We start from the raw sequence: 12,429 nt of genomic DNA, 5'->3' as shown, positions 1-12,429 counted from the left end.
CAAATACAAATATTGTATTTGTTCCCGTTTTGTTTTTTTACTTCAAAATAAGATATGTGCAGTGTGCATAGGAATTGGTTCATAGTTTTTTTTTAAACTATAGTCCGGCCCTCCAACGGTCTGAGGGACAGTGACCTGGCCCCCTGTTTAAAAAGTTTGAGGACCCCTGCCCTCGACATTGCCAAAGGTCCCCAGGCAGCAGAACCACGAACTAGCTGGTCTCTGGGGACCCCCACAGGCTTGGGGGTGTCGACCGCAAGTGATTGCCTTTGCCGTGGTCTGTGATTCCAAATAACAGCCACCATCAGGCACCTATGAGAGCGGGGCTCAGGCCGACGTGCTTGCCAGGCACAATCCACTGAACTGGCCCCCAGCCCAGCAGGCGAGGACCACTGTGCCTACTGTACAGATGGGGAAACTGAGGCTGAGGACAGTTAAGTCCCCCCGTGGCCCAGGGCCTTCACACGGCATTTCCTCCTCCTCGCCGCTGACTCCTGCTTCCCCTTCGCTTCTGGCTCCAGAGCCTCCCCCCAGAGAAGCCCAGGGTGGAGATGAAACAAGAGAAGCCCAGACCCGACAGCTGCATTCTCACGCTTCTTGGAAAGGGAAAGGGAAAGGAAATCTGCTTTTCACAACAACACAAAGCCGCTTACAAAGCACCCTCAGCTGAACGCTGGGCTTCCTCCCCGGGGCCTCCCACCGCCTTCTGTTCCCACTGCGCCAGCCGGTGTCTCCCAGGGGACTCCAGGCACTTCGTGTCCCTCCATCCCTGCTGCCCCCAGAGCCCAGCACTGGCTTGGCACATAGTAGGTGCTCAGCAAAGATTTCCTGAACAAACCACCCAACAAACAAATGATGGAGTAAATGAATGAATGAACAAATGAAAGACAGTGAATGCATGAGCGAACACTCGCCATGACACCCGGGTCCGAGTCCGGCTCAGCTCCTCGCTCTCTGGAGGCCCTGAGGAGGCCCGGCGCTGCCACGGCCTCGGTTCCCCATCGGCCCGGCCTGCCAGGACTTTCTGGAACTCACGGCCCTGTCCCCACAGAACACTGTTCTCTGGGACCCATCTTGCTCCGAGCCCGCCCCGCCCTCCATGCCAATCGCCCCGGTGCCGAGGTTCTGCCGTGCAGCGTGCTCTCCGCAGCGGAGCGGTGGGGACCGAATAGATGGCCGGGTTCGTGAGAAAGCCGGACCCCAGCTGCCATCAGCCACGTGCGCGCGGCTGGGACTGCAGCATCCCGGCCCGGGACGCTGTATTCTCTCTCCAAACAGCTCCCTCCCCCTGGCAGGCCCCTCAGCGCTGCCTGGAGCCCTGACTCCAGAGGGCCCTGGAGGAGGGTTCCAAACATACCCAGGGGGTGATGCTGCTTCCTTTCTCCTCTCCCACCCCCACACCCTGCCTTTGGCTTTGTGGGGTTGCCCAGAGCAAGAGTCAGCAGGTCTGAGCCCTCATAGCCTGGAGGAGGAGCGAGCTGGACCCAGACTCCACACACACACACACACACACGCACGCACACGCGCACACACACATGCACACACGCACGCACACACGCACACGCACACAGACACACACACGCACACACACGCGCGCGCACACACGCAGACGCACACACACGCACACACACAGCAGTGTGACCTGGGCACGTGTCTCCGCCCCTCTGGGCCTCAGTTTCTTCATCTGTAAAATGGGGCTTCCCCTAGACCAGGGGTGAGGATCATCCGGCCCGTGGGCCGCGTAAGGCCTGCGAAATCCTTTGGTCTGGCCCCGCCAAGGCCTCAGGGTGAGTTCATGAAATGTTTGACCATATAGAGCAGGCTGATTTTTAAGCTGATCATTTTGCATGGCCCGCGAACGATGTTGTAAACACCCGAATGTGCCTTGGCAGGAAAAAGGTCCCCACCCGGCTGATTTCCCGGCCGCATTGATTTCAGCATCAGCACAGTGCCCGGCCCACAGGGGGCGCCCGAGGCTGTGAGCTGCGAGCCCGGCCCACAGGGGGCGCCCGAGGCTGTGAGCTGCGAGCCCGGCCCACAGGGGGCGCCCGAGGCTGTGAGCTGCGAGCCCGGCCCACAGGGGGCGCCCGAGGCTGTGAGCTGCGAGCACGGCCCAGGAGACAGCGGGCCGGCTGAGGCGCCTGCAGGATTCCTCCTGCTCCAGCCACCAGTTCTGTGGCAGTACTGCCAGGTATGTGGCTACTATAAAGGTAACAATAGCATTCTATAAACACTGGAAAACAGAAAATATGAGAGGGAAAAACTACTAAATGTCGGCATAGGACACGACGATCCTGTCTCGTGCCGGAGACACAGGCCCGGTGGTCAGTGCTGGCCTCAGAGGAGGTGACATGGGAGCGGAGATGCCAAGATCTGGGGGCAGAGGGAACAGCAGAGGGAACGGCAGGTTGCAGCTCTGAGGCAGGAAGGAGCTCAGAGTGGGTGAGGATGCCACTGTGGCTGGTGCCTGGGGAGCAGGGGAGAGGGTGCAGGCAGAGAACCGGGGAGCCCTGAGGGCCAGAGGAAGGCACGGGTTCAGCTCTCTCCTAGCCCTGAAGGCACCACTATAATGATCCAAAGGACAGTGTCTTGAGGTCCATGGAACTTTCTGGCAAAGAAAAGATCATCTCTCTTCTGTATAAGCTCTTTAGAGAGAGTTCCCCTGCGCAGGACTGGGTGTCACGAGGCCTAGGGTGCCAGTTTTACTGAGGGAGCCTCGACAACTGCTCCCGACAGGCCCCCCTCAAACACGCCAGGCCTGTCCCACCCCCGAGCCCCTGTCCTGGCTGCTCCCTGTGCCGGGAACACACTCTCCCATGGCCGGGTCCTCGCCCGGATGTAGCTCACATGTCAGCTTCATGAACGAACGACAGTCACTCCACCTGCATGGGCCTCAGTCCCCCCCCCCCCCCCCCGCATAATGAGGAGGGGCCCTCGATCTCAGGACTGCTCCAAACATTTTAGATAAATTAACTCACTTATTCCTCACAATATTCCATTAACGTGTGACTACTATTACCTTCACTTTTCAGTTGGGGAAACCGAGGCACTGAGCAATCCCGTAACGTGTCCAAGGCCACTCAGCCAGGATGTGGGGCTCAGGACCTGGACTCTGCAGCCCACCTGGCCACTGTGCGCCCTGCCTCTCCTGGGGGAGGCCCAGGTGTGAGCAGGGGAGGGCACAGGGGGCTCAGGTGGGCCCTACACCTGCGACTCAGAGGCCTCATCTAGGAAAAGCCACGATGGGGCGGGTGGCTGCGAGGATGAAAGGAACAAGGACGCATCTCTAGCCTCAGCTCCCGGTCTGAACAGCGGAGGGAAGACCGCTGGCCATGTCTGTCCTCTCGTGGGCACCGTGCTATGACCTGTACAGGAAATGTCCCCCCAACGCATCACCATTCCCGTCACACACACGGGGGAACTGAGGCTCGGGAATTGGATCCTTCAAGGTCCCCAGGATAGGAAAGCACAGCCAGGCTCTGGAGTCCATTCCTAAACCACCAAACTTTACTAGAAGGTTTGCAAACTCAGCCAGCTAACCTCCTGGCTCTCCTAACCATGCCCCCAACTCAGGCTCACCCTGTCTGCTCCATATCCCACAATGACTGAAAACATGCCACTCTCCTATGCCCGGCCCAGGGCAGGCATCACTAATCCACTACAGAGCTCATCAATCACTCGCTTCCACTCTCCTCTGCCCGGCCCAGGGCAGGCATCCCTAATCCACTACAGAGCTCATCAATCGCTCGCTGCCATCGTTTCCGTTTGCTCCCTGACATACAGCCTCGGCCAGGCGGCACTGCAGGCAGCCACTTCGGATTGATGAGAGCTGCCAGCCGAGAGGAAACCTGTTGGCCACCCTTGACCCCACCTAATCCATCACCTTGCAGAAGGGACCGCTGGAGCCAGAAAAGGGAAGAGGCTTCTCAAGGCTACAGGAGGATCCAGTCACGAAGCTGGGCCTGGGACCCTGAGCCCTCACTGGTTTCTGGTCCCAACCGCTCTTCTTGGTGAGCAGGGCCTGAGTTAACCTTCATGGCCTGGTGGTCCTTGCAGATGTCACACAAGGCAAGGCGTCACCAACACCCATCCCCACGCCCCCAGCTGGTTTGGGTCCATGTCAGCGTGCCGTGGGCACAGGCTGCCTGGACAGGTTTGTGGGTGAGCCGCTCCCAGAGGCCCCTCCATGTGCCCCCATCCTGGGCAACGGGACTGCTGGCCCCGCCACCCCCCCCCCCGCCACCACCCCCCCGCCACCCCCACAACGTTTTGGGGAAGAGCAGCTACTCACCACTGCTGGACTTCCTTCTCGGTGACTGCAAGAGAAAACAGAGAAGGAGCCGTTTAGTTCAGGGAGGTGTCCCATTGGAGGGGCAGGCGCTGAGAGCCCCATTCCTGCCCTCCCACCCGCCCCAGGCTGTCTGCCCGTGTTGGTGCACCGCTAGCTCTGACCAAGGACACGCCCCGGGAACAGGCCCAGTGAGGAGCTCTGTGTCTGACCGCACAGCAGGGGGCAGCACTGGCCCGGCCCCCTGGGCTGCTGGCAGGACGGCCAAGAACAGTCTCTTAGACCAGGGGTGGCTTCTCCCTGCCCTCACGGGGTGCCGTGACCCCGGTGATCATGTAACATGCATTCTTCCCATGGGGTGAATGTGTAACATACATTCTTCCCACCGGGTGAACGTGTAACATGCATTCTTCCCACTGGGTGAACATGTAACATACATTCTTCCCACCGGGTGAACGTGTAACATACATTCTTCCCGCCGGGTGAACATGTAACATACATTCTTCCCGCCGGGTGAACATGTAACACACATTCTTCCCACCGGGTGAACATGTAACATACATTCTTCCCACCGGGTGAACATGTAACATACATTCTTCCCGCCGGGTGAACATGTAACATACATTCTTCCCGCCGGGTGAACATGTAACATACATTCTTCCCGCCGGGTGAACATGTAACATACATTCTTCCCGCCGGGTGAACATGTAACATACATTCTTCCCGCCGGGTGAACATGTAACATACATTCTTCCCACCGGGTGAACATGTAACACACATTCTTCCCACCGGGTGAACATGTAACACACATTCTTCCCACCGGGTGAACATGTAACATACATTCTTCCCACCGGGTGGACATTTAATACACATTCTTCCCATCTCTCAATCCCGGGGACAGCACAGTCAGAGAAGGTGCTGGCTTCCCCAGGCGCTTGGCTGCATGGGGGAGGGGGGCAGCAGAGAGGCGGAGCCCCCTCAGCCCAGCAGCGCCCAGCACCTGCCCCCGTGGGCCGCCCCTGCCGCCCCTCGCAGTGGTCAGCCCCGAGTCCTTCCACAAGCGAGATGAGAACGGCGCCGTGAACCAAAAGCTGCAACGAGCCAAATCAAGTGGCTGAACCTCCCGCCAGGCCCAAATAGTCATTCTTTACTGAACCATGAAACAAACAAAAGAAATGTTTTTTTCTGGAAAGTACTGAATCGGTTCAAGTTGGAACCAAACCAATGTTCTCTGTAAAATCACTGAACGAGAAGCTCTAACCGCTCTCCGCGAGGCTGACCTCGGGGGAGCAGCGCCGGCTCCCGGGCCTCGGCGTCCTCGCTTGCGGAGCGGGAGGAAGAGGGGCACGTCCCACAGTGACCGCCACAGGAGCTGTCCTGAGACGTCAGTCAGAACAGGTGCGAAAGCTCCTGAATCCCGGCAGAGCGCCTGGGGACGTGCCCCATACAGGCTGTGGAATGAATGTGTGAGTGAATGAATGAATGAATGTGTGAATGAATGAATGAATGTGTGAGTGAATGAATGGATGAATGAATTGCGAATGAACAAATGAATGAATGTTTGCATGAACAAGTGAACACATGAGTGAATGGATGAATGAGCGAATGAATGCATGAACTAATGACTGACGGCGTGGACAAACAAATAGACAGGAAGGCAGGTGTTAGGTGGAGGTCAGGTGAGTAAAGAAACTGGAATCCTTCCCAGGGAAGGGGAAGAGGAGGCCCCGGGGGTGTGCCTGATCAGACTGGAGGCCGCCTTTCACAAACGGCTGAACGCACGCTTTCAACAAGTGCCAAGGCCCAAGTGCCCACTGCAAGCCCAGGTCCATGCAGGGTGCCCAGGGCCTTGGTGCTTTGGCTCGGCAGCCCTGATAACAGAAGCGGAAATGAGGGAAGAGAGCATTACTCTGGCCTGGCTCCAAACAGGGAAACTGAGGCACAAAGGGGCCAGCACGTGACGTGGTAAGGAGAGGGTCTGAACTCAGCCGCCTGACCCACAGCCTGGAAACTTCCACTAGGCCCCTCCTCATCAGCACTCCCCTCCCACAAGCACAGTGAGAGACGGAGGCCTGGCCACCAGCAGGCCACTGATACAGGGAGAGTCAGGCAATGACAGGAGATGCTGGTGACCTGGAATGGCAGACCTGGTTAAAAAAAAAAAAAATGCAATTTTCCAAGAAAGTTTTGGCAGAGGATAGGGGCTGGGAAGGGGGTCAGGATAGGGGCTGGGTGGGGGTCAGGCAGAGAGGGAAGGTGCCCCTGTTCTAACAGGGCTGGACTGCCGCCCACACCCGGCAGTGAAGGGCAGCAGGGGCTGAGGGACTAAAACTCAAAGAGACAGAAGAGACTCATCACAGCACAGCCAGGAGCGTAGGGGCCTGGACTCTGGAGTCAGACTAGACCATCTGGGTTCAAATCCAGCTCCACAGCTTATGAGCTGTGTGTCCTTGGACAAAGTACTTCCCCTCTCTGAGCCTCAGTTTCCTCGTCTGTAGAATGGGCTTATTGTAAAGAGTACACTGCTTGGTGCTCTTCGCCTGCACAAAAGGTATGATCCCATTTTCCTGATGAGGAGACTGAGGTTCAGATGGTCAGCTAACTTGCCTGAAGTCACCCCAGGTCACCCGGCCAGGAAATGACAGGGCCTCCAGAGCCCAGCATGGATGCCCAATTAAGTGCCCCCCTCCAACTTGAATCAGCCAGCGATCCGTGTGACCTTGGCATCATGTGGCATAAACAGCAGGAGCTGGGTGACAAGCGCTTGGGTAGTGCGGCCTCCCAGGGGCAGAGAAGGCTTCCCAGGAATCGCCCAGCTCAGAAGTCCTCCCCGTCCCCTGACCCCACACCGTCACCCAGCAGCCTTCCCTCCTCCCCCAGGGGGCATGGTTGGCCTGGGGGCAGAGCGGGAAGGTGTCCCTAGTCTAAAGGTGGGGACCTCCGCAGTTGAGGGATGCACAGCCGCTCACTGCCCTGTTATTTCAATGTTTCTCTTGATTTTTCCAAATCAAAAGTGGGGAAGAGATGTTTGTTCTCATCAGCACACAACCCGTGTGCCCCCATCCCCAGCGCCAGAAGGGCCGGGGTCCTGTCCAGGGTGCTGACCCTGAGCAGCGCCGACCACCACAGGCACTGGGAAGGAAGAGGGGTCCAGGGACAATGATGGGGTCCCTCTGCCTCCACCCTCCATCCAGACTCCCAGGCTCAGGCTCCCCAGCGAAACCTCACTGCCCCCCCTCCTCGCACCCAAGTCTCCATCCATGTGTGAAATTAACAGGCAGCATTTGCCCTGGGCGGGTCCATGCTCCAGGCTCAGGGTTCAGGGCACAGGGCCGGGTGGAAAGGCAGGCCATCCCCAGGGCAGCCAGCGCCCACCATGTCCCCTGACCACCCCCAACCCTGCAACCCCTCAAGCTCCACTAACGATCCCACCTCCAGGCCTTGGTACCTGCTGTTCCCTCTGCACCTACGCGGCACCCAGTCCCCGCTCGGCGCCCCTTTCCCAGGAAGCCCTCCTGACCCTGTGGCCCCTCTGAAGCCGTCATGCTTGGGAATCACTGCTTTACGTAGAGTCTGTCTTCCCACAGGCCCACCGCGGGGGGTCAGACCGGGCACTGCCTGGGGGGTGGGTGGGAGAGGTGGGGAGGGGGCGGGGGTAAGCAGAGCGGTCCGCAGGGCTGACTGCGGCCTTGGGTACCGACCCACAGGGCTGAGCCCTGGTTTGTTCATCTACGAACGGACAAACCGCCTCTGCATCACAGGAGGGTGCACGACGTCTGGCACCGAGTAGGTCCTCATTAGAAGCACTTTTTGCCCTCATCGTCCCAGCTGGACGCTAAGCCCCAGAGGCCGAGCCACTCCCGGCAGGTCCTAGCGTCGCCCTCGGAGCAGGGCCAGCGTCCTGCCGCGGGAGGCAGAGAGCAAAGCCTTGTTGACCCCCACCCCGTCACCAAGCCACCAGCCGGGCTGGGCCACATCCTAACACCCGCGTCTCACAACACGATCACCCTCAGTTCCGACGGGCTCTGGCCAATTTCAAACACGAGCTGCCTTTCTCTGCACCCTCCAGCCTCCGGCCAGGCCCCGAGCTCATTAGGAAGCCGGGATTTAAGCCGGGTGTGGGCCAGCCTCTAGTGGACGGCCCTGCTCCACGTGGCAGCACCGTGGCAGGCTCAGGGTGGGCATCCTGTCTTGGCTATTTGTAGGCTGGGTGACTCTGAACAAGGTGCTTAACCTCTCTGAGCCCCAGAGTCCTCATCTGAAGGATGGGCTATGAACTCCTTCCAGGCAGGGCCATGGGAGGGGCTCTGGAGAGGTGGAGAGACAATTCCCAGCTGGGAGCGGGCACAGAGCCCGGAGGAGCGAGGGCTGGGCATCCATCCACCCCCTCCCACTGACTTCCAGAGAACCAGGGCCTGCTGCCCGGCCCGCGCCCCCAGTGCCCACCCCGGAGCCCCTGAGGCCCATGCCCGCTCCTCCTCCTCCCCCACAGCCCGTCTGCCAGGAAGGAGCACGGAGCCGTCCCCGGAGCCCAGGATGAGAGTGAAGTCTGGTTTTGATTTCCCCAGAGCAAAACCGCTCTCTCCTGAGTGACGCTCAGCTCAAACTCGGGGAACAGACAGCAGGACTGGCGCCCCCACAGAGGGGCTGGTTGCCGGGGACCCAGGGCAGACTCCGGGCACTTTCCGCCGCTTCCGCCACCCTCCTGTGGCCAAGCCAGACCCTGTTCCCATCTCTAGGGACAAAGACTACATCCAGGGTCAAGTGTCGTCATGTCCCCCCGACCCCCATCACAGCTCCCGGTCAGCAAGGGGGCTCGGGTCCGATTAACACAGAGAGAGAGGGGTGGCCACTTGGGCCCGGCCACCAGCAACCCCGTCACTAACCCCCTCAGTCTGAACACCTCTGACCACAGTGTCCCCCTTCCACAAGGGCAGGGCCCCTCGGACACTGCGCCCCAGGCCCCAGGCCTCTTTGCTCAAACTCCCAATACTGGGGTCCTTGAGTCTCCGCACGTGCACCCTGCACCCCTCACCCCAGGCTCCTCTCAGATGGCCCAGGGTTCCCCACACTCCACGTGCCCAAAGGGACGCCCTCCTCAGACCAGCCCTCCTCCGCCTGGGTCCCCCTCCTGTGGACACCCCTCTCCCTGCCCCACCCTGACCACACCCCAGCCTCCCACCTGCATCTCCCCCTCCCACCTATTCCCCTCCCAGCAGCTGCCAGCACCCCTAGTTTAGTCATGTCCCTGCCCTTGTAGCCAAGCTGCTTCAGAGGGAGGGGCCCTGCGGTGGACCCCGAGGCACCCTCCGCCCCAAGCTGCCAGCCCCTCCTTCCACCCCAGGCACACTTGCCCCCTACCCCCAGGGGCAGTTTCCTGTAGAGAAGGCGGCATAGTATGAGGGTCTCACAGGACCGGGGTCCCAGGGTCTGCCATTCCCTGGCTGCATGACCGGTCACGTCCCCTGCCTCAGTTTCCCTGTCTGTGAAAGGGGAAATGGCTTGTCCCACTCACAGGGGACATTGCCTGGCCGTGCTCACTGGGAAGTGCCACATGCAGGGGGTGGGGGAAGGACAAGAATGAGAGTCACATGCCTGTGGTCCAGGTGCCCCAAGCTCCCCCCCACATCACTCCCCACCCCCAGAGGCGACAGACCCTCACATCACAGCCCCAGAGGCAGGTCCCAGCAGGCCCCGCAGAAACCCACTGGTGTTCGGGGAGGGGCAGGGGACTCCAGGCTTCCCACCTCGGCCAAGCCCTTCCCCTCAAGATTGTAGACTCTTGCGATCTCCAGGCACCCACTGGGGGGCTTAAGACTTGGGGTGCACAGCCCAGCTCCTGCACCCCACATACTGACCTGCAAGTCAAGGACCAGGAACCCCACCTGCCTGTGCACCCCCCGAGGGCGCTGTGGGAGCAGAGGGTGGGTCACGCCCTGGGGCAGGCAAGCTGGGCAGCCCCAGATGCATGAGCGCTGGGTGACCTTGGATGGGTGACCTTGGACGGTGGCAACATGGAGTCCCTCGGCAGAGCAGCCAAGACCACATACAACGCAGACCCTGCACAGGGGCCTCTGAGAGCACGGTCGCTGTGGCTGTGGTTTTTGAAAAATATATTTTTTATTGATTTCAGAGAGGAAGGGAGAGGGAGAGAGAGAGGGAGAGAAACATCAATGATGAGAGAGAATCATGGATCGGCTGCCCCCTGCACGCCCCCTACTGGGGATGGAGCCCACATCGGGGCATGTGCCCTGACCGGAAACGAACCGTGACCTTCTGGTTCATAGGTCAACACTCAACCACTGAGCCACGCCGGCCGGGCTACTGTTGCAGTGATTATTACGCGACACCTCTGTCAGGGGGGGAAGGAGAGAGACAGCCCTCCCCGAGCCCCGTTCCCGTTTCCCATAAATGCCCAGCTGGAGGGTAGTGGCCTGCGTTTCATCAGAAAGGGGACCTGGCCGCCTGCCTAGAACTCCCGGGCACTCCGGGCTGAGCGCTCCCCTCTGGGCTCCAGGCCCCTGCTCCCCACGCGGGGAGGCAGCGGCCCCGCCTCCTTAGCTCCTTAGCCCTCACTGCCTCCACCGGCCGAGGGCTGGCCAGGCCCAGCAGCCGCAGGGAAGCGGGGTGGGGTCCTGCCTGCTGGGCTCTCACTGCCCCCAACTGAGCAGGTGGGACCCGAGTTCATCAGACTGGCACCCACAGCCCATCCCTGTGAGACCTGGGAGGGGGTGCGTGTCTGCTGGCCCCGTGGCTGCTGGCCCCGCCCCAAGCCCTTCTGGGCAGAGCTGCACGGAGCCTCACGGAGCCCGGGTCCCAGCTGGGGCCGGCAGGGCCAGCGGAGTCCCCGCTGCTGAGACCTGCCCTCTGCCACCTGAGCTCGGGCCTGGCCACGCTGCCAGCCTCTCCCACCGAGGCCTCCGTGCTGACGGGGACCACGCGCGCCCTCGCTGAGCCCTGGCCTCCCTCCGTCCAGGTCCTGCTGTGAAAGGAAGCAGGTCAGAGGCACTGGCCCAGCACGTGCCGAGTCCCGGGCACGGAGTCCCGGGCCACCGTGATGACCGCGAGGAGGAGGAGGAGGAGGAGGAGGAGGAGGAGGAGGAGGAGGAGGAGGGGGAGAATAGGCTTGGGGGCAGCGGGAGAGGCGGCTGGCGGGGTGGGGCTGTGGCACGAAGATGGGAACGTTCCTCCGACACTGAGCGAAACAGGTGTGAGAGGCAGCTCCGAGCTGCTCAAACCCCAACTCAGCCCCAGCCCCAGGGCGCCCCTCGGCTGAGCTCCTGCATGCGCCTCTGCTGGGAGGCAGGTCCCCGCCAGTCCGCGTGGCTGAAGGAAGTGGCCGTCAGAGCGGCATGGCCCGGGGTGGAGGAGAGGGGGGAGCCAGCGCCATCTGACCCCTGAGCCCGGGCTCAAGGAGGCTTGAGCCTGGAGATGACCATCCCCAGGAAAGGGGCCACCCACGGAGCCCCCGCAGGCCATGGCCAGCACTGGGGGCCATGAGACTCGGGGTGCACAGCCCAGCAGGGAACAGCGGCTCCTGCCTGCCTGTCATCAGAGCGCCCTGACAGCACTCCCTGGACAGCCCGGCCCCGGCCCATCGTCCTTCTGGGCGCGGGGACCCTCCTCAACTTCGGGTTTGCGAGCACAGCTTGAATCTTTGTGGATTTCCCTGGCAGATGTGGGAAGACTGTTCACTCCCACAGGTGGGCTGAAGGGCTTCGTTCCGGAGAGAGCCCCGTGGCCGGCATCCAAGGTGCCCCTAAAGCAGCCTGCAGAGCCCCTGGGGGACGGGGACGGTGCCCCCTGGAGGGAGGGGCTGAGACCCAGGCAGCCACCAAAAGCAGGGCCTAGCTCCTGTCTGTTCTGGCGCAACTGCTCCCACACTTTTTGCCTTCTGCTCCACCCTTTACAGGTGTCTGCTTTACTCTAAAAATAGAGTTACAAAATACATCGCATTTAATTCCTACGACAGTTAAATAATTTCCCCCAAAATTCTCAAGGAAAACGCAGGACGACGTACTTTGTCTCGTGGCTCCAGGAGCAGCAACATGAGGAGAGCTTAGGCGCTTAGCTTACCGTGTGCCCCTCCCGTGCTAAGCACTCTGCGTGCATTAACCCCATTCCTCGCTCCAGGCCTTGGA

General features: G+C 60.7%; 1 protein-coding gene across 1 annotated transcript in view; it reads right to left on the bottom strand.

Moving 5' to 3' along the window:
* Positions 1–12,429, bottom strand: part of NCS1 (neuronal calcium sensor 1) — a 41,108-nt gene that overhangs the window by 16,074 nt on the left and 12,605 nt on the right. The window contains exon 2 of the mRNA XM_081104296.1: positions 4,292–4,316. Coding sequence (XP_080960422.1) covers positions 4,292–4,316 — 25 coding nt within the window. The remainder of the gene's footprint in view (positions 1–4,291; positions 4,317–12,429) is intronic.

The sequence above is a fragment of the Myotis nattereri genome (assembly GCF_964212035.1).
Source record: "Myotis nattereri genome assembly, chromosome: 12".
Taxonomy (NCBI): Eukaryota; Metazoa; Chordata; class Mammalia; order Chiroptera; family Vespertilionidae; genus Myotis; species Myotis nattereri.
Note: the sequence above shows the minus strand (reverse complement) of the source record. Positions and strands in the feature narration are given on the sequence as shown.